This window comes from Crocodylus porosus, unplaced genomic scaffold (assembly GCF_001723895.1).
Source record: "Crocodylus porosus isolate Cpor-Errol unplaced genomic scaffold, CroPor_comp1, whole genome shotgun sequence".
Lineage (NCBI taxonomy): Eukaryota > Metazoa > Chordata > Crocodylia > Crocodylidae > Crocodylus > Crocodylus porosus.
Window position 1 is genome coordinate 129,704 of NW_017728940.1, and position 20,480 is coordinate 150,183.

Below are 20,480 nucleotides of genomic sequence, written 5' to 3' on the forward strand. Positions count from 1 at the left end.
CATCAGTTAGACACAGGAGCACCTGGGACAAGGAATGGTTAGTGATCACTTGAATGACAGCAGCAGTCCTGGTTTAGGATGAATGATAAACTGCTAAAAATTACAGAACACTGGGCACAGCAAACCTTATACAAGCTACACATAGGCTCTGCCAACACACGGTCTCTCAAATACCTGGACCCAAGAGTAGAGTAGGTACCATATATGTACATGAGCATGCACACATGTGCACTTACATCACCAGTTCCGTGTACCTTCATGTACACTGCCAGAACCGGGAAGCAAAAGTTTGCCTTTGGTTCCCCAAGTTCCTGTTCTGGTGCTATGAAGGACAGGAAAAGCTGCTTTTTTAAAGGCCCTCCCCAGTACACAGGACTGTTACCAGACTGGACGAGCCTATTTTAGAGCTGTTAGCTGTGGAAGGTATGCAAGTTATGCAGGCTTGGCAAGTTCAGCTTAGAGAGAGCCAGGAAGCTTACCTCTCTGACCAAATGTAGTCAAGGGAACAGGGCGAGCATTTGAAAGCCAACATGCATGCATTTGCATCGCTCTAGTTTAATGAATGAGTCTAATCATTCTATCCAATTGCTGCTACTTTGGAAAGAGCTCCCAGAAAAGAAGGCTACAGGCTTCCACACCGTAAAGCAGGATTCTCTGGTCTTGCAAAGCTCCTCTTGGAGAGTCGGTGGTCTAGCAAGGAAGTTGAAAAGAACACTACAACACTATTTTTGAATGGGAGCATGTCACTGTGTTTCCTTAACAATAAGTCAACAGGGGATTGCAAAAATTAGGACGTTAAATCTCCACTGCCATATTTAATGGAAACCTTCACTCAGAAGCTGATGAGCAAAGTCAGAAAGCAAAACTCCTTTTATGTTTTAGCACACAGTTAAAAGTCACCAAAATTCTCCCTAACTGTCTTCATCATAAATTCCCAACCACTTTGCCTGCAAGAGTCATACAGATTTCCACAGCACTGAGTCAGAGCTGCAGGAAGGCTCCGAGGCCGTCACACAGGTGAGTAAAGCTCCTTCCTACGAGCAGGCATGTAAAGCTATCTCCACACAAACACCTGGGTTTGTGCATGCCCCAGGAACAAAGAGCACGGCCCTGTGCTGACCCATCATCTGTCTGAAGTGCCAAACGCTGTGGCTGACCTGCAGGAACTGTGACAGCAGCATCCGCAGCACCTGCAAGACAATTTAATTCTGATTCCTCCAGCATCAACATCAGGGCGACCGAGCTCACCTATATTGCTACAGGCTCGTGAGACCTAACAGTGACTCCCTAACAGCGGCTGCCCACTCTCTTCTTACAGCAGCTACAACTTGGCTATTGTCCACTGAGCAAAGGACACGGACAAATGCAAGGACTGGACCAGCAGCGAGTCCATCCCCACCATGGACCTGAGCTGAGATGCAAATTGTCAGAAGAGTGACTCTACTCTGTCGCAAGAGTTTACACAAACTGGCTTCTAATTTTTAGAAGCCACAAAGAACTAGAAACAAGTTCAACACCTTGAACAACTGGAGTTTAGTCATGGAGAGGTTTCACAATCATAGGCTCGCTTCAACCTCTTGACACTAGTCACTACTGAAACGTAACACAGCATTTGCATAGCAGACAGCATCATATTCGCAAGGAGACGGCAGCATGGCTCCTCTCTAAGCCCTTGCAAATCCCTGAAAACATCCGACTTTGCTCTTAACCCTGCACTGGCAGCTGGACGTCACTAACAAAATAAGGGGAGCGCAGCCGAGGCTCCGCAACCAGCCATGTGACAGCAGGGACCGAAACCAGGTGATGCTTTGCTTACAAATCCCCTCTCACTGCCTGCCTGGACGCCAGACCGGCATGCTGGGACTTAACCAGCACCTGTCGCTATCGTGCCCACGGCAAGACAATGCCCGCGTCCCCCTGCATGGCGGGAAGTGCCGTGTGCCCAAAGCGGCTGGCCTGTGCCTCACAGCATAGGAGCCAGGGCACCCGAACGTCCACCGGCACCCTAGACTACAGAGAGGATCTAGTCAGGGCTGGAGGCACAGACATCACAGCAAAGGTCTGAGTCTGGTCTGCACAGCAGTCCCCCGCAGGGCGGGCATAGATGCAGCTCTGCCGGAGGTCCGAAGCCAAAGACAGGATCCGGCCCGGTGTCGACCACCCGGCACAGGGCGGCGCTCTGCCCTCATCCAGGCCGGACCCAGCGCCGGGCCCGTCCGCGGCGCCGCCTCAGCACCCGGGGCGAGCCGGGAGGGAAGGGGGGGGGGAAAGAGTCCAGGCCGCGACGCAGAAGGAGCGCCCCGGGCACCACCCGGACCGGGCCCCGGGGCCGCGAGCACGGTGGGGCCCGTCTCGTCTCAGACACCCCCCGGGACCATCCACCCACACGCCCGCAGCGCCACACACGCCCTTACCCCTCACCGGTGCCGGCGGCGCTCGGCGCGCCTCACCCGTGCCCCATGCCCCCGGGGCCGGAGCCGCTCCGGGCAGCCCCGCCTCGGCCCCGTCCTCCGGTCAGGACTCCGCTCCGCCACGGCCACCTGACAACGGAAGTGACGCACCGGCGAGAGGGCACGCCCCCGCCCGCCAGCCGCCGCCATACCACTCCTGGGCACCCCGCCCTCAGCAAAGATGGCGGCACGAAAGAACCACGTGACTTGCTGGGAATTGCGTGAGGGCCACGCTGCGCCTGCTCGGGCTAAGATTGGGCCAGCCTCCTCCCGGGGGCGAGGCGGAGAAGTGCTGATTGGAAGATCCCGAGGGCGGAGCAGGGGGGCGGGCCCCCGCTTGCGTTTATTGGATGCCAAGCCGGAGGGCTGCCAGGGATTGGCGGGCACGTGGGGGTATTCAGACAGGCCTCCCCGTGATTGGAAGAGAAGGGGCTGGGCCCCGATCCGGAGCAGGCTGCAAGGGATCCCGGGGCTGCCCCGCCTACGTGTGCATTTGCTTGTGTCCATGTGTTCCCGGGCTACGCCCAGGCGCTGGGGCCCGAGGCAGGACCACGCCGTGCGTGTGCTGCCGCTCTGCAGCCGCGACCCAGCGGACCAGCTGCGCCCCCACCCCTGCACCACAGCTGCTGGGGGCAGGGCCCAGCTCTTGCCCCCCGGCCCTGGGGAACGGCACCGGCCCAGCCGAACCTCAGGCCTCCAGGGTGACGGACACACGCAGCACAGGGAGCCCGGCTCGGAGCCCGCCGAGGGAACAGGGGCTGCAGACCAGGCCTCCCTGCCGGGCCCCAGACAGGCAAACCGGGAGCTGTACTGCCCTGGCTGCCTCCGGCACAGCGGCAGCCGGGCTCCTACACCAGGCCGCCCCCAGGGCTCACTGCGAGGGCCGGAAATGCTGCGGAGGCGGGGGCTGGGACTGCCCCCGCAGAGGGAAGCTCCGAGCACCTCGGGGTACAGCCCGGCCCCGGCGGGACCACGGGGCAGCAAAGGTCGCGCTGACGCGACAGCGACAGGCCCCGCTACGAGCTGCGCTGAGCACAGCACAGCGCAACACAGCACAGCACAGCACAAGAACTCCCGCCATGGGGGTTTATTTGCAAAACGTCTCCGCTGCCCTGCAGACAGGCCACCAAGCTGCGTCCTCCGGTGCCCGGCGGCACCGACCGGAAGCAGCCGGGCCCAGAGTCATAAGACCACGGGGCGGCGTCACGGCGCTGGGCTCCGGGTCCGGCCCGCGCGGGGGCAGGGGCATGAGGCGGTGTCCGGGCGGGAGGCGGCGCTCACTTGCGGCGAGCGGGCGGGAACTCGCGGCGGGCGGCGGCGGGAGCGGGGCGACGCAGCCGCTGCAGCAGGCGGAGTTGGGCCTGCAGCGTGGCGCGCACGTCCAGGCCGTCAGGTAGGTGTACGTAGCGCACACTGCGCCCGGCCACCAGCAGCTGCTCCAGGCAGTGGCGGCGGCCGCGCCGGTCCGTGAGCGCGGCGGGCGCCAGGCGGATGTTCATGAACGCGTCCACGTTGGCCACGCGCCCGGTGGCCGCACTCTCGTCGCGCAGGTCCACGGTGGCCTCGAGCCCGCGCAGCCCTTGCAGCAGCAGTACCAGGCTGTTCTCCGAGATGGCGCGCTCCCGCGGCGACGCCGGTGCCCACATGATCGCGGACGCGGACACGGTCACAGACTGGCCAGCTCACCGCCTGGGGTCAAGGGGCGCGTGGGCCCGCCCCCGCGCGGCATTGGCGGCCCGCGGCGCCTGCGCACTGAGCGCCGGGGGCCCGTAGAGATTGGCTGCCTACTGCGCCCGCGCACTGAGCAGCCATGTGACCCTCACGGGGATTGGCTGCTTGCTGCGCCTGCGCGGTGAGCTGGGCGCCGAGCCATGAGCAGCCGTGTTGCGGTAGACACGTGATCGCTCCACGGCCCTGCGCGGAGCGGGTTACGGGCGTGGAAGTGATTTGGTCACGGAAACAGAAGGTTCCAAACGTTTAATAAGGAGGGATCCCAGCTCCAGGAAGGGGGTCTAGCTCGTGTGAATGCTGAACATGCGCCCTTCCCCTCTCCCCCACTCGTGTCGCTTAGGGTTGATTTCAGCCTTCAGAAAACCCTGTATCAAAAAAAAGGAGTTTGCCTCCCTGGGGCATTTCAGAACGTGGATGACAACATTGCTGAGAAGGCCAAGTCTCGCTCCCAGAAGCACTCAACTCAGACAAGAGCACTGACACACTGAAGTTTATTCTGGTTTCTGTGGTACTCTGAAACACAAGCCTAGCTTTCTTTTTTCTTCCTCCCCACAGGAGACCTCCCCCAGCACCAGCACTTGGTCACAGTACATACAGTAACTTCCAGGGAAAGGAAGTGATATTTCCCTGAAAACAGAGGCAAGTTGAGACATGACTCGGTGCAGCCATTACCAACCAGGGAACTGTTCTGTGCCTGATGATGACAGAGTGCGATGCACAGATCACCTAGAACAGTCACAACCGCATTGTCTACACTACAAGGCCAACACAGTACAGGAAGCACATTCCTAAATCCTCTACACAATTGTAATCCAGGGCAAAAGATCACCAGCTGGAGGGAGCCCATGAGCCCGCAGCAGGTGTCACTGTCAGACACGGCACTAGGAGCCAGAGGGCGCAGATGCCGGGGGTTGAAGCACACAACAGCCACGGGGAGCCCCACTGCAGGTGCTTGCTCATGCAGGGACCAAGGTGGACAGCGGTACATTGCATGGGGGTCCTGGGGGAGCCCTGGTATGTACACAGCTACAAGAACACTGCCCAGACCGGAGCAGAGCACTTCCTGTCACTTGCTTCATCTGTGTGCTGCCCAGGTGTTTTCTGTGTGATGCTGGACACATGGATACGCACATCTGACAATGATGCTGGATGAAGGAGGAGCGGTTCTTTCCCCCATCCATGAGAGCCAGGCACTGGCTGGTAGACACTGCACCAACTCCCACTTCTCACAGTAAAGGACATGGACAGAACCTGGCCTCCAGCAGAGGAGGATACGGGCAGAACAGGAACGCTCCGCACTTTCATTTCAGCTACTGGGCAGCTGCATCCCTGGCATGGGATGGCCTAGAGCTTTGATAGAAGGTGAAGGAAGCAAATATGTAAAATACCACATTTAAAACCAGACTGTCTATGGCAGAACATGCACCAGCAGCCCCCAGAGCCTGCTTCTGGTGCCATATGCGGGCCTAGGTACATCAGTCCCAAAACCAACAGATGGAAACTGTAACTGCAGCAGGGTTTGGCCATGTCAAACTACGTGACTAGAGGCAGCTCCATGTCCTGCCTGTGCCTTTGGGAGATGGAATATCACAGCTCATCCATCATCGCCAGCAAATCGTCTCCCTTGCTGGTGCTCTGTCTGGGCTGATCCGTCACCTCAAATTCTCCCATGATTTGAGCCAGCTCCCTGTTCCGCTCTTGGTCCTGTTCAGAAGGAAAGGGCCCCCACCATGTAAATCCTTCATTTCACAAGGGTTTCAGTCAGGGTAACTGTGTAAAGGGCTCAAGTGTAAAGGCTAACATTTAATTAACCTTAGAAAAGTCCTTTCTATTTTGAATATTATGTATATGAAAAGTAAATTCAACAGAGAGATATTTCAGTAACTGCACAATTAAAAACCCTCATGGATCAACAGTTGAATAGCTGCTGAAAATAAACAACAGGAAAAGAATGTAGACAGTCGTTTCCCTAGAACAGCTAATGATGCAATGTGTGGTCCCAAAAGAGGCAAAGTCCGTGGGGATGCTGACTGTGTAAAGGCCACAGGATTGGAAACATAACATGGAACTTGGATTGCATTTACCTACCGGCGCTACAAACATTCACCTGCTAAACTTAATCTCCTGCAGGACCGCAGCTAGGAACAGGAGAACAATCCAGTCTGGTCTTTGTTGGCATTTTTTTTTAAAGTTGGGCTTTGGCCACTAAATGGTTTATTATATAGCAAATGTATTAATAGCCAAATATGTGCAGAATTTCCTTAATTGAGTTGGGATCTTAACCAGGTTCTGCAAAAGCATGCTAATATTTTTAAAACATCAAATGCATCTTTAAGATAAAAGTCAACCCTTGGCAGCAAGGAGATGATAAAGATTAGATAATAAAGATTACTGCACATACCCGAGTTGCTTGTATATTGATAACTTTATAAGACAGTTCTTCTGGCCTGGTCAATGCCGCATGTCTGGATAGAAAGGATAAATACATTTACTCAGTCCCATAATGATAAGTGAATGAATGAAGAAAACATTTGTCTGAAGATGCTTAATAGGTTAGCACTTGGAAGCTTGACTCAACTTTCCCCATTTATGTGACTACAATGGACAAGAGAACAGGCAACAATCCTTTTATCTCTCTGCAGGTTTGTGGGTTTTCTGCTGACTGGAGTGATGGGAATGGTTCTTTGATTGAGGTAGATTTGTACCAAATGTGTTTTGCACCCATCATCAGGGAATGGAATGGTTCATAGCCTTCCCCTGATCACTGCAAGCCAGAAAATATATCACTTTACCAAAGGGGAACTAGAAGAAGCAGAGCAGAGACCTGACTGGCTGAGCTATTGTGAAGGCTGTAATATGCATGTCTGAAAGGAGCAAAGTGGTATTGGTAATGGGCTACGGTTTCTTCCACTTTTGGCCACAGGTTCAAAGCTAAGACCAAGATTCTACTGATAAGAGCTCATTCCCTGCTAAGCAGTGAGGTATCACTCAGATTCTGCTGAGCAGTGAGGTATCAGTTCTCTTCCAGAGGAGCAGTCTCTACACTCCCAATGCAAACTGGCTCCCCTGCTAGTAATCTCAACACAGAGGCCAAGATGGGGCTGTGCCAGAGAGATTAAATATCACCTCTTATTCCCCAGTAGAATCCATTGGGGAATCGAGTCAGAATTGAGACACTAGAAAGGTTGCCAGTACTGTACCTACATTGTGGAGTGAGAGCTTCTGTCTCCACAACTCTTAACATAGCACTTCACCCAGCACCAAAATCACATGCACAAAACAAGCTCTGAATTAAGCATACTCTTCCTCCTCATCTGTGGTGAATAGGTTTAATCGGAATCCTGCCTCAGTGCCACTGGGTTTCTTGATCTCAAGACCGCCCATTAATCTAGCCAAAAAGTTCAGTTCTTCCTTAGCAAGAGGGTTAGGGGCTGCATTCTCCTGCGGAAAACAATAAATGAAGTTGTTTGTTTATCAATCCAGAGACTGACCATACACATTTTTGTTCCTGGTTTCATTAAGAAAACGTTATTTCAGGAGTGACATAATTAACGCATTTCTGTTATTGTGGCATAAATGTAGGTCCTGAAGTTTAGCAAATACATACACATTAATTAGATGTTTGACTTTACAGATACAGGATAAAGTAATTTCCTGGATAATTAGAATAGCTGCTAAATTTGGAAAACTAAACTTCCCCACCTCTCAAAATATTGAAAAGTGCTCAAGAGAAGCAAAATTTAAGGATGCGTGAGGAACAGGACAACAGATAATACAGAAAAATTAGACTTTCATTACAGAAGTCAAGGAGGTGGCCTGGTCTAGAGTACTGCACACTACTGATTCCTCTCTCTGTTAATGTGGACAGTGTTCAGAGAAGGGTGACAAGGTAGAGGCCTGGAACAACCTCCAGTGATGGAGAATGAAAATACTGGCATGGTCTGCTTGAGAAACAGAACAAGCAAACAGGCAGAGTAGAAGCATATTAAATAATGGATGAACAAGAGATCGCTCTCACACAAGAACAGGGAGATCCCATATGCAATTAAACAGCAAATTCAGAACTAATCAAAAATACTTTTTTTTTTTTTAATAGAACACATACTTAGAGCATGGGATTCCTTTCCACTGAGGTCAAGCACTTAGCAAAGCCTGAAGGAGATGGAAGAAGACTACCTTTGTGTGAGATGTCAAACTCTTGGATGCTCCAGACATGTGAGTTTCTACTGGCCGACTTGCACTGTACCTAGAAAAAATATAGAAGGGTTACTATGTTTATGGGAAAAGTCAGTTGCTATACATAGGCCAAGAGCAAAAGACACCTCTATTTATGCTGGATCAAAACAAGGCTTCTGTGTATTTTTTTTCTGGAGACACTGAATACTCGGCTAGGTTTCTTAATATGCTGATTTTGTTAAAATGCCCATGTGCAGAAAAGAGTGAAAATGCGTGAAGAGCACTCCCAACTCTTGCTCCCTGATGCTAAACTACTTATAGGAAATACCTGTAACAATAAATAAAAAATAACCCCTGAATACACCTAAGTGACAAGTATATGAACTCAGAGAATGTATAGTACTAAACAACACCTTGTCTACCCTCAACTAGGCCACAGGCACGAGTAAAGAACCTGTTTTTTTTTTTTTCTAGAGCTATTTAAACTCATCCATTCATAACTACGAGGGAGAATTGACAGAGCAGTTCTGGCATCTCACTATGGATTCAGAGGTACCCATTTAGAACCTGCTTTGGACTTGAGCTTAAGGCTTCTACTAGCCACAATTGGTGCTTGGTCATTTGAGCAGGCAGACGCAATGTTAGCCATACCATTCTCTTGCATGCTATTGACAGCAGAAACTGGTGCACCTTAATGGTGCTAGCCTGATGGACCACTAAGAGTGAGCAGACCTCAGGCTACAAGGAGTTACTGTGATTCATAGCTACTGCTATTTGTGTTGCTTGCTCCACTGGCCAAGGTCACTGAAGTCAAAGTGTCAAGCAAAAAGCAGAAGTGGCAAAAATAAGCACATTGGATAAAAACTAGAATATATATGTTTCTGAACAAACCTACAGCCACTCTCTTCAGAGCTGACCTCCAGTTTCTATGCAGGAACATTTACTTACATATTTGTGCCCAGTTTAAGGACCCTGTCTCCATAAAGATCAAAAGAGCCTTCTCTTTGTGGAATAACATAATTTCCACCACTGGTGAATTCAACTCTTTCAACTTCATCTCCATTGCAATTAAACATCCTTAAAAGAACAAAAATAAGTCATCATTATCTCAAGACATTTAGTTGGGGCCTTCAGTATTGCCTATGAACAGGAATAAAAATATTTTACATAATTTCTTGCCATCACTGTAAAAAAAACTAAATATTTTAAAAAGAGAAATAAAAGGAGCAGGGGATTACAGAGAGGTTCTCAGGCATTTACTAGCAGGTCACTGATAGCAAATCATGACTTGTGCGTCCTTTGGATGTTAATACTTGCAACTAACTAGGCAACACGGATACCAGTCTCAGAGCAATTCCCATCGGCCAAGCTTTCACTTTGCCACTGGCTGGTCACCCCCTATCTGGGTGGCCATGCATGCAGGGGAAATGCAGACATAATTAATAGTGGTCTAGGGTTCACCTGATGAGTCCTGGAACTTCTGTCCCCCATGGAACAGGACCCGAGATTGGCAGCACAAAACGACCATTCGAGTTTTGCACTTTGTCCTTCAGAAAGATGGACACCTGCAAAGAACACCCCACCCATGAGAGCACCAGTCAGATGCCTCCTCACATCACCTGCTCAGGGCTCAATCCTGTAGTCCACCAGCATCAAGGGAGACCAGTGTGTGAAACAAGCATGTGATGGGCCCACAACAGTCACACTGCTTGGCATCATACCCTGATCTGAAATAAACTGCTTGTGCTCAGCTTACTGAGAGAATCCTTTCCTTTATTCAGAGCATACCAAACTCGCCTTTAATCCTCAGTTTCTCAGTCAAGCTTTTAATTAAAAAGGTTAAAGTAGTTTGACAGTCAGTAAGTCCATACTTGCATGGCATTCCCTGAGTTTAGGAGACCCCCACTAATAAATAAGCAAATTCAGAACATAGTAGCTGGGAATGGGCAGTAGTAGCGTCCCCCATCACTCAAGTAACTAGGAAACAGCAAGAATGGTTGGACACACTTACACTGCACATTATTTTTGGTTTCTGGAGCTTCAAGCAATTACACTTTTGAAGTAATCAAATCAAGTACCAAGCCCAAGCAGCAAAGATGAGCTGATTTTAGAATAATATGATAATACCAGAAAAAATGACATGTTACTGCCACTAAATCAAATTCATATTTCTTATCGGCTAATCAAGCGGGGCACTTACCCTGATGTGCATATCCTGAAAAAAAATAAGGAGAGTTTGCCTGATCAGCTGAAATTCACCAGCAGAGAGACAACTGTACATCTAGGAAAGAAAATAAGAAATGTTAGTTATTAGGTGTCCTGGTCAAACATGGGCACACAAATACAAAAACAATGTTGCGGGGGGGAAGGCGGGGCATAAAGACATTGCTAGTAGGTAGCTATTAAAGGACAAGGGCTTCATCCAAATTGCACTGCAGTCAATGGAGAGACAGACTATGACAACTTTGATTTGCCTAAATAGTTTTAAAAGAGTCAGCAGGAAAAGAATGCTGAAATTCTAAACGTCTATGTCTCCAAAAGTATTTTGACAATATTCACAACCTTCCAGGGCCTTTATTTATTGTTACAAGATATAGATTACTGAATGCCCTTGCAAAGAAATATATTTTAGCATGAAAAGCTCCTTTCATTGGGATAGTCCTGGTCTTGGCTCCAAGAGTTACAGGTTACGTAATTAAAATAAATTTATTTTCCTGAATTTCAGAAAAGCAGCAAAATGAGTGGTTCCCTAAAATTGAAAGGTAAGTTCCACACATTACTCAAAGTATTTAGCATCCCTAAAATTAGCTGGAGAAAAAAAGATGGGAAAATAGATTTAACAGTGGCAGGTTCCACGCTCATCCAAGAATCAGGCTCTTACATCAATCAACTGTCGAAATGTTTCATCCACTTGGTTCAGAATGGTAGGGGAGTCCTGTATAAAATCCTTGATTGCATCCAGGTGATTGAAAGTGACAAGTAATATGTCTTTGGGGCGAGGACAGAGTAGAACTTGATATTTGAAAGCCATAGTCATAAGATCATACAGCTGTAAAATAATGCAAGTAAATTCTGGTTAGATCACAAAGCCAGAGTCAAGACCACTTGGTTCAGTTCTACTGTCGTGCCAATTTTAACCTGGAAAGAGACTTGGAAAACTCATTACGGTAGCTATACAATAAGAACTACAGTTTTTACTCCTTAGGGCGCTGATGCACAAGAAAACAATGTTTAGTGCTTATATCCATATGGTAAAATGCTCATAAGACACTTCACTTCTCTTTTCTTATTTATAACCATAATCATTTGCATGTGGATTTGAGTTACCTTGATATGTCTGGTGCTATTACTGATTTTCCTGTATCTTTTTCAGAAAGGAAACACTTGAAATGTGGCATTTCAAATCTAAAAGGATTTGTCTGGCAAATGCTTGATAAATCAGCGTACGACAAAACCACATTCTGCTGTTCTCAATTGCCAATAAGCAGTAGCGCTGAAGAAAGTAAAAAATGACTTCTAACTTTAGTATCATGAACACAGGCAAGACACCCTCTTACCTTGTCCATGCTCGCCTGGTTCAGCCTCATGATTGAAGCATGAGCCAGCCGGTCATATACTGTTCTCAGAGCCTTCTTAGAATAGAGTTCCTGTGGTTTAAAGAGCTCTTCCATAAACTTTTTATTGAACATGGTTGTGATGATGTCATTCATAACTGTAACGACAAGAGAAATCTAGTTCGTTTATCTGCTGTATTTCACTCCACATGAAGGATATGGACATTCACTGTCGTAAAATGATTCTCGTGAAGGTCACCTATGAGAATAACGCATAATCACAAGAACAAAAATGAAGGGGTAACAGTTCTCCAATTCCAATACATTGTGCCAGGTTTTGCTCCAATAAACAGCAGTGGTGAAAATTCCAGTAAGTGCAAGACCTTTATTTGAGACACTGGCAACAAACTTTTTTTTTTTCTTCCTGATGGAAACAAAGCTCTTTTTGGCGCATTTTTTTTAAGGCATAGCTAAGATTTTAACTTTCCTTATTATACATTAGAAGCTTCATCTTTTGTTCCTACAATGTCAGCATTGCTATAATTTTATTTAAGAGGGAAACTGTGTTTGCAATTAGCTTTTCACATTATAAACTTGAAACAAACTGTAGCCAGCTGCTTTTGCCTCCTTCAACACCTGTTCCAATCCATCCGTTTTCCTCTTCTAAACAGAGGTCTACTGCATGATTCAAAGTTCTTTTTCTGATGATCTTAGGTTGCATCATGAAAGCATTTAAAACATTGGGATCCCTTGAAGCCAATGCATTGGTTTTTGCCTGAGGTTCCTAACACGTCTCATAAATGTGTTAGAAAGTCTCACAACAATCCTACAAGGTGCATAACATGCATATAAATTAAGACACAGGACTGCTGGGTGACTTACAGAGATGCAAAGCCAAGAAAAGAACCTATGACTGACTACCAAGTGTGCTGTTGCCATTAGGCTACATTGCCTCTGTGGAGAGAAAGTTAAGAATTGCACAATCTTACCATAGTGCTTATATCTTCAGGAATTAATTTAATTTGGCCTTAAACTCTGCATCATACACACATGCTCACTCCCTTCTAAGGGAATGCTGAATGAAACTAATACAACGATCCAAAGATTACTGAACACGGGCTAAGCGTCTTCTAAGGAGGTGACTGCTGCCAAAGGTCACAACATGAGCTAATTCTAAAGGGTTACACCTACCTCAGGGGCAGGAAGAAGGAAAGAACTGATATCCCCTTAGTGGTAGCTTTAGCTGTAGGACACATTATCTAATTCTACCAAGGGGGTGGGGGGGAATGGGCTTTGGCTATGGTGAGGGTGGTGAGTGGGCTAATGCACAGATGTCCAAAAGAGAAGTTACTGAAATAATTATTTTCACTTTCTGCCTGATGCTTTGTTAGATACCCAGAGGTGGCGGCTTCTGGGTGCTCAGAAGCTGGGGCGGGTAATTGTACTTACTGTACTGCTTTCCATTACTGATGCAATTCTCTCTGGGCTTGCTGGGAGGGAACGTTCACAATGCTGCAGAACAGCATATCCCCTGGCGGGCATCTAGACCTGCCTAATAAGGTGCCATCCATCCCCCGCTTTTGAGCAGCAGAGACCCAAACAAGCCCAAATCAACTCTGACCTTTAGAAAATACTGTTGGCAAATAACTGACTTGTTGCTAATTCTAGCCAAAACAACTCACTTCCCTGAAATGCAATGAACCCATATACAACAGCCACACATCAGTAGGAGTGGAGAGTAATCAAACACAATGTGAATAAGCATCATTTGGTTTTGCAGCTAGTCAGCTATATAGGAGAAAGTAAAGAATTTCTGCTCTTATGGCGATACCTATAAAAATATTTTAAAGCTGTTGGCACATGTTGCAACTTTCTAAAGGCTTCTCCTTCACCTGTTACCATTGGCTTAGGTAAATCACTGCCATTCAAACAGGTAGCGGGCCAATCCTACTGAGAGCTGCCACAGTGGTCAAAGCCAAGACCATGTATTTTACAACTGAATGGGAAGATTTGTGTTCACCACACACCAATTATACTCTATGCACATTAATTGATGCAGTCAAAATTATTCATTGGCTTCTGAATGCCTTCAAAAGACATCTGGATGTTTATCTTGCTGGGATCCTATGATCCCTGCTGATTTCTGCCCCTGGGGCGGGGGGCTGGACTTGATGATCTTCTGAGGTCCCTTCGAGCCCTAATGTCTATGAAATCTAAACCAGAGCTGTGAAAGAAACCGAGATTCAAGGTGAGCGGCAGATCCAACTTTGGTCTTCTCCAGAAAAGTCCACCTTAAGACCAGCTGGTAGCAAATGCTTGTTAGCTCTTTATAGGATCTAAGGACAAGAGCCTTGGGTCAAGCAAAGAGATTCTAAGGGGTGGATGAAGGAGAGGCTCCAAGGGGAAGATGCCAGCCAGCTTACTTCGGGACAATAACCCTTGAACAAGGAGCAGAGCAGGGATGGGAGCACTCTAGACAATGCAGCATAAAAGCAATGTAGGCAGGAGGATCTCAGCCAGTGGGACAAGGGTAGGGGGCTGGGTGCAGACAGGAGATGCTGACATGTAAGGGAGAATGCAGTGAAAAAGACAGCAGCATTTGTGACTCGCATCTTAGTTTCTAGTGCAGTTTAACACAACATGAATAACATGCATGACATGAAGCTGATAAATGGATGTCTGGACAATGCTCATACTTGTCAACTTTACATTAAAATCAGCCAAGGGAGTAATCCAAGCCCACAGTAATTTACCCATCCGACCTGCACTGAATTTTAATTATGAGACAAAACACCACGCTGATGCAGTAAGTAACTGCTAGATGTGCTGGCAGACTGGAGTCTGCCAAATCCCACTGTAGTCTTATGCAGAAGGCTGTGCCCAGGCAGCATACCTGTTGCTGGATAGCAGCAGATTTAGGCAAGGAAGTCCGAAATGGCCAGATGGATGCCAGCTTCCTCACTCCCTTGTGCACTGTGAGCTGTGCAAAGTGGCCTGCCTTCATCAAACCAGTCCAATAGCCTACTATGGTCGGGTAGACTTGCTGACAGCTGATGCCAGATGCAAACATCATGCACATTCATACCAAAATCCCTTAACTTAAAATCACTAATTATTGTTTCAGATACCAGTCATTTCAGTTCACCTGCCTGAAGTCAGGCCCTTCTCTCTCCATTGTGTAAGATAATTCCTGACATTATGGGACTAGCTGATTTAAGTTACACCCACCTTTATCATGGTCTTGTCTTACCACCAACAAATTCCTGTGATTCTGAACTGGGACTTCAAAGGGCCATTCTCTTTAAGAGAAGCATCCACTGAAGGACGTAGTACTTTCTCTATATCATTCTGATGTCAGAAGCTGAAGTATTAAAGCTTTTTTTGACTGATCAGTGTGAAACTCATTTGTGCTTTGATCACGTGTGTGAAAAAAAAAGAATGCTTTATTCTTCTCACCTCAGCTTTGAATGCAAGTCCTACAGAGCCTTTTGTTCTGCTAGTGCACCTTAAATTCTGGAAGAGCATGTCACTGGACAGAATGTGATGGAGCCACAGAAAAGAACAGTAGCAAACTCCAGGTTATGTACATGGTGGTATCAATTCAGCATTTAAATGCCACCTTAAATAAATGTACGGAGAACTCTGAAGGCCTTATGCTGGAACACAGGTATCATAATTATCAAAGGGAAGCTGCTCAAGCAGTGCTGAGTCCAGGGAAGTGGTGACTAAAATGCAGGATAGGCAGGGGATTAGCAAGTAAGGAATAATCTTACAGCAATACAATTTTGCAGCATACATGATAACTGCCTGTATTTTACATGACAACACTGCTCACAGCACTCATAACAGTTATATGCTTACTTTTGTATAAAGTTAACTAAAAACATTCACATTTGGCTAGGAGGTCACTCTGGTTAAAATATTTATATTCATTGCCTGATTTAAATGAATTTTCAGAGAAACTAGTCTTAAGGACATGATTTGCAAATGTTCCCCAACCCCCACCAAGAGCCTACATTTTCATTTAGATCTAAAGTTGTAATGCCTGTTTTTAAAAACCAGATCTTGATTGAAGAATCCTGTTGGTCTCTCTAACACTATCACTCTGGCACTGGAGCAGCCAGGTTTGGAGTGCGTATGTGCAACGAGCCTCATGTATGTGCATGTGGTTGCGTTCATCTACTGCATGCAACTAAAAGGTTACAGTACCTCGTTTCCTGTCCACCTCTGTCCATTCATCTACACGAAGCATATAAAATAAAAACAGCAGTTCAAGAAGAAAGAACAATACTTGAAAGGCAAATCTAGAAAGGAACTGCAAAATATTTTATTAGCTACCTTTGTTTTTCAAGTCAGCATTCAATGCTTAACAAGAAAAAGCTGGCCATTTGATGCCTTTTGCTTGCAGTGAAAAACCAAGAGTGAAATCTTAGCCCCGCTGAGGTCTGCAGTAAAAATCCTGTTGACTCGAGTGGGGCCAGGATTTTATGCCAAACAGTTGCTCAGCACTTTCTACACCCAGTGGGGAAGGTAAAGGGGTGAGGTTTCTGACTATTTACTGTTTACTTGCAAGTGAACTTTATTGACAAAGATCAGAATAAAGATACCCAAAACAGATGTAACCCTGTAACCACAGCTCAGTGAAGAATAATGTCTGATTCTCACACGATAAAAGCAAGAGCAGGTCCTGTTAGCATGCTGAGTTATGTCAGAACATTGTTTACTGGGCCAGTAATTCACACCTGTGTCTTGTACCTGTTACGTTTAAGGTTTATATTTTCAGCTATCCAAACAGCATGTGGACAAATAAGATGTACCTGGTTATTACTTTAAAAACATAATATGGACAATTAATAATTACTTTCTGGCAACATGTCACCTGGACTGTTTGACAGTTTTTTCAGCTTGGAAGGACAGTAAGGAAAACAGAAAGAAAGTTATTATGGACACCTTTCCCCAAGTGTGTAAATACAATGTACTCCACCCTTCTGAATCCTGGATAAGGGCATCGTTGGGGTAGGTGCTAGCTCCAGTTTATTACCCATGGCTTATATTGTGACAAACTGAATTTGTGCACGTTTATTACTGTATAAGCAACTCAGTATCTAGCATCTTTCAATCCACTATCTAATGTGCAACTAACTACTCATTAGTAGTTTAACAGAATGCAGAGAGTGAAAACAGGCAGGGGGAGGGGGTAGTTAGCTGTGTTAGTCTGAAGTCAGGCAGAAGGCAGGGCAGAGTGGCACCTTAGAGACTACCTGCTGCAGATATGGACAAGCTATTTCTGGAAGACACTGTCAACGGGCTGCTGTTAGGCTGTTGGGCCTTGAAATGACAGGAGCCACTCACTTTCAGGGCACGATCACCCCTTATTTACAAGGCTTCTAGGGTGACAGCAGCCCCAACAGTGACTATAAAAACCCTTGAAGAGGATGGGGCTGGTCACTTCTAGGACTGCTAAGATCACAGCATTGATAGTACTGTAAAGTCACTCTGTACTTGACCAGAGCTGGGGGATTAGTAGTTTACAATGAACTGGCTCCCATCCTTCTCAAGGCTTATAAGGGTCATTTTTGGAGCTGTCAGTTTCTCAGGGCTTAACATGCTGTTGGTTCACACTATGTTTGACGGATAGTGCAAATAACTGCAGACCTTCTCCAGTGCTGAAGCAAAATATGTAAACTGAGCATGCTGATTTCTCACTAATCAGAGATAGGAATCCCAAAAATTTACCTCTCTCATAATACAATCATGATAGAAAGCAGGAGATGCTTTTAAGTTTAGTTTAATAAGTTAGATAGAACAGCTTGATGGACATAACTTAAAGCCAATACTTGTGCCTTAGGTGAGAAACTGAAAGGAGGAAAAAATGTGCATGTAATAATGATTTAGTCCCAGAAGTAAAAAGCCCCCCAAAAGTTTAATAAGGATGGACACAGGTTCCAATAATTGTGTACAGATAATTCAAGTGTTTAATTTCCCTTGTCTCACCCTGACACACACTTTGTCACAGGGTTTATTTCAAGCTTTGGGAAAACCTATATCAAAAAAAAAAGTAGTTTCCCTGTAACGTTTCAGAACTTGGATGACAAAATTGCTGAGAAGGCCAAATCTTGAAGTATTTGGTCCCACAAAGGGCTCTCTGAGGCACTAAACTCCAAAACACAGACACAAACATGCTAAAGTTTATTCCAGTTTCTATGGTACTCAACAAAACCAACAAGCCTAGTTTTCACTTTTTCTTCCTCCCTACAAGACACCTCCAACAACACCAGTGCTTGATCACAGTACATGTAGCAACCTCTAGCACAGAAAGGAAACGATGATTTGCGTGGAAACTTAGAGATAATCAAGACACCACTTGGTCCAGTTGTTACCAGTCAGGGAGCTGTTGTGTGCCTAATGATGACAGACAGCACGATGTCCAGATCACCTAGGATGGTCAAGACTAGATCATCTTTGCAATACCAGGCCAGTACAGCACAGGAAGTACATTCATAAATCCTCTAAATAAATATAATCAAGGGCAAAATATCATCAACGGGAGTGACTGCACAAGACTATTTTATTAACGAAGCACAAGTATCTTTGTATCTCCAGAATGACTGAAATGCAATCCCAGAACAATTACTGACCCCAGGACACTACCACGGATGAGTCAGGCTGAAGTTGCTCCATACTGGAGCACTTCCCCATTCTGGCACTTGGCATCAGGGTGAGCAAGACACGCATTAAAGCTTATGCCTAGGAGAGTCTCACAGCACTTGCTTTTTGGTCTGCAGGGACTCCCCATCTTCTTTTTTAATTCTTTTCTCTCCATCAGGGTGATGAAGGGCACAGATGTCTCTTGTGTTTGCAGAACCCAGCACAGGTCTAGAGCCCCTCCCACGGCAGCTGCACAGGACAGCGCAGCCCGTGGTGGCACGGCCCAGGTTGCCGGCCCCCAAGACTTCACGTATCACAGCCCTGCCCGACACCCGCGCAACGTTTGTCTGCAATGTCCTGGCCAGGGCTCGCTCCCCAGGTGCTTGCAGTTACCCCTCAATGATGGCATTAGTCGGACGCGCTGCTTTCGTTTTGCAACTGGTTAAGAAACATACGCAGGAGACACGGCTGGAGCACCACCATCTCCTGCGTTATAGGGTCTGGGCACAGCGATCTGAACCGCCGCTTTGACTTCGACTTGATGATTTCCTCTGCCCTCGCTTGCCCGAGGCTCTGTGAAGACTAGACCAGACGCGGCAGCTGGGCCAGCCCACCCCCTCCCCGCGGGCGACACAAGGACCGGCGCAGGGCAACACCGAGCGGGGCCAGCTCGTGACACGCCCTCGAGGGGCAAACGGAACACAAGAGTCGAGCCGGGCCGGGGCGAGGCTGGGATCGCGTCCGTCCCACTGGGGGCTATGCGCGGAACCCGGCCGGGCGGGTGCTGCTGCCGGGCGGGCCCGTGCTCCGGGGCTCCTGCCCGGCAGGCTCCAAGCTAAGGCCGCGGGGCCGCTCCCACCTTTGCGCGCCTTCTCGCCCGGGATGCTCTGGGCGCGCAGGCGCTGGTCCAGGATGTACAGCATCTCCCCGCCCAGGTTGAGGAACAGCAGCGGCAGCGTCCGCGCCGACATGTCTGTACAGCTCGGCCCGGCGGCGGGCGTTGCCAGGACACCGGGGCAGCGAGCCAATCAGGGGGCAGCTTGTTGGCCTGTCGGGCCTCGTCCAGGCACCGCCCCCCACCCACCCTGGCGTGAGGACAGCACGGCACAAGGCGTCGTCTAGGCAACAGCTTTATTGCGCATGCGCCGCTCTGTTGAGTGCCCCTCCCCCTTTCTTCGGCGTCTGCGCAGCTTGCTCCGGGCCTGCAAGAGAAGCGCGGCAAGAATTAGAACTTGGGAGGGCGTATGCGCATGCGCAAGACCGTGACCCGTCTGCACTACGTATGCGCAGGACTGTGACCCCGAGCCTCCCCCTTTCCCCCCCAGGGTGTTGTATGGTACCTCAGAGCTGCCCATGGCGGTCCATCTCGCGGGCCATGCGGCACAGTTCGCACGGGCCGCAGAAACACATGGCCAGGCCGTCGCTGCACACGGTGCCCTGCGGACAGAGCACGGCTGTGGGTGGGGCGCGGCCGCTAGCCCGGACTGACGCGCGTCCCCCGCCCCGTGCCCGCAGCTAGCCAGGCAGGGGCTCCGCGTGCCCAGCCCTGCCGCCCCCACCTGGCGCTGCGTTTTGTAACGTAACGGTTTCTGGCGCAACGGAAACGGCCGTGTTGACAGAGCGACCACCACCGCCTGCACTGGGAATCGGTTATTTCCGTGGTTGCACCACAGTGGCCTTGGCTAACTGGGCCGTGTTGCAAACGCAGGCAGGGAATTGGGGAGGGCGCAGCCTGGCACCTACCCCATGTCCCACATCGATAGCACCTGCCTGCCTCCCTAATGGAGCAACAGCTTTCATCCAGCACCTGGCTGTGCCACTTGGTGCAACGCAGTACTTTCCAGCAAAGCTTGAGCCAGACACGGCTTTGAGTCTGGGAGCGTTTCCCAGCCGGGACGTTAGAATGCGTCTTTTCTGGCTG

The 20,480-nt window shown here is 48.3% G+C and overlaps 3 protein-coding genes and 1 long non-coding RNA gene across 5 annotated transcripts in view; 1 reads left to right on the top strand and 3 right to left on the bottom strand.

Moving 5' to 3' along the window:
* STK40 (serine/threonine kinase 40) overlaps window positions 1-2,528 on the bottom strand; it is a 35,903-nt gene extending 33,375 nt beyond the window's left edge. Inside the window, exon 1 of the mRNA XM_019547888.1 lies at window positions 2,422-2,528. The gene's annotated coding sequence lies outside the window, so the exon portion shown is untranslated. The remainder of the gene's footprint in view (window positions 1-2,421) is intronic.
* Window positions 1,737-10,112, top strand: LOC109318567. Of its 2 annotated transcripts, none has more exons than XR_002103278.1 (4): window positions 1,737-1,800; window positions 8,278-8,363; window positions 8,832-8,909; window positions 9,856-10,112. It is a non-coding gene; the product is annotated as an uncharacterized LOC109318567 (long non-coding RNA). The 2 variants fall into 2 exon arrangements; XR_002103279.1 differs by lacking the exon at window positions 1,737-1,800 and adding an exon at window positions 6,653-6,823.
* On the bottom strand, window positions 3,706-4,183 carry LSM10 (LSM10, U7 small nuclear RNA associated). The gene has a single exon (XM_019547890.1). The coding sequence runs from the start codon at window positions 4,094-4,096 to the stop codon at window positions 3,728-3,730; it is 369 nt and encodes a 122-aa protein (XP_019403435.1). The 5' UTR covers window positions 4,097-4,183; the 3' UTR covers window positions 3,706-3,727.
* Window positions 4,656-19,575, bottom strand: OSCP1 (organic solute carrier partner 1). Its single transcript, XM_019547889.1, has 10 exons — window positions 19,419-19,575; window positions 11,915-12,069; window positions 11,239-11,406; window positions 10,558-10,638; window positions 9,819-9,922; window positions 9,306-9,434; window positions 8,358-8,427; window positions 7,483-7,622; window positions 6,583-6,646; window positions 4,656-5,885 (listed from the first exon to the last, which is right to left on the bottom strand). The coding sequence occupies exons 1-10, from the start codon at window positions 19,528-19,530 to the stop codon at window positions 5,769-5,771; spliced, it is 1,140 nt and encodes a 379-aa protein (XP_019403434.1). The 5' UTR covers window positions 19,531-19,575; the 3' UTR covers window positions 4,656-5,768.
* Between the last annotated feature and the right edge of the window lie 905 nt (window positions 19,576-20,480).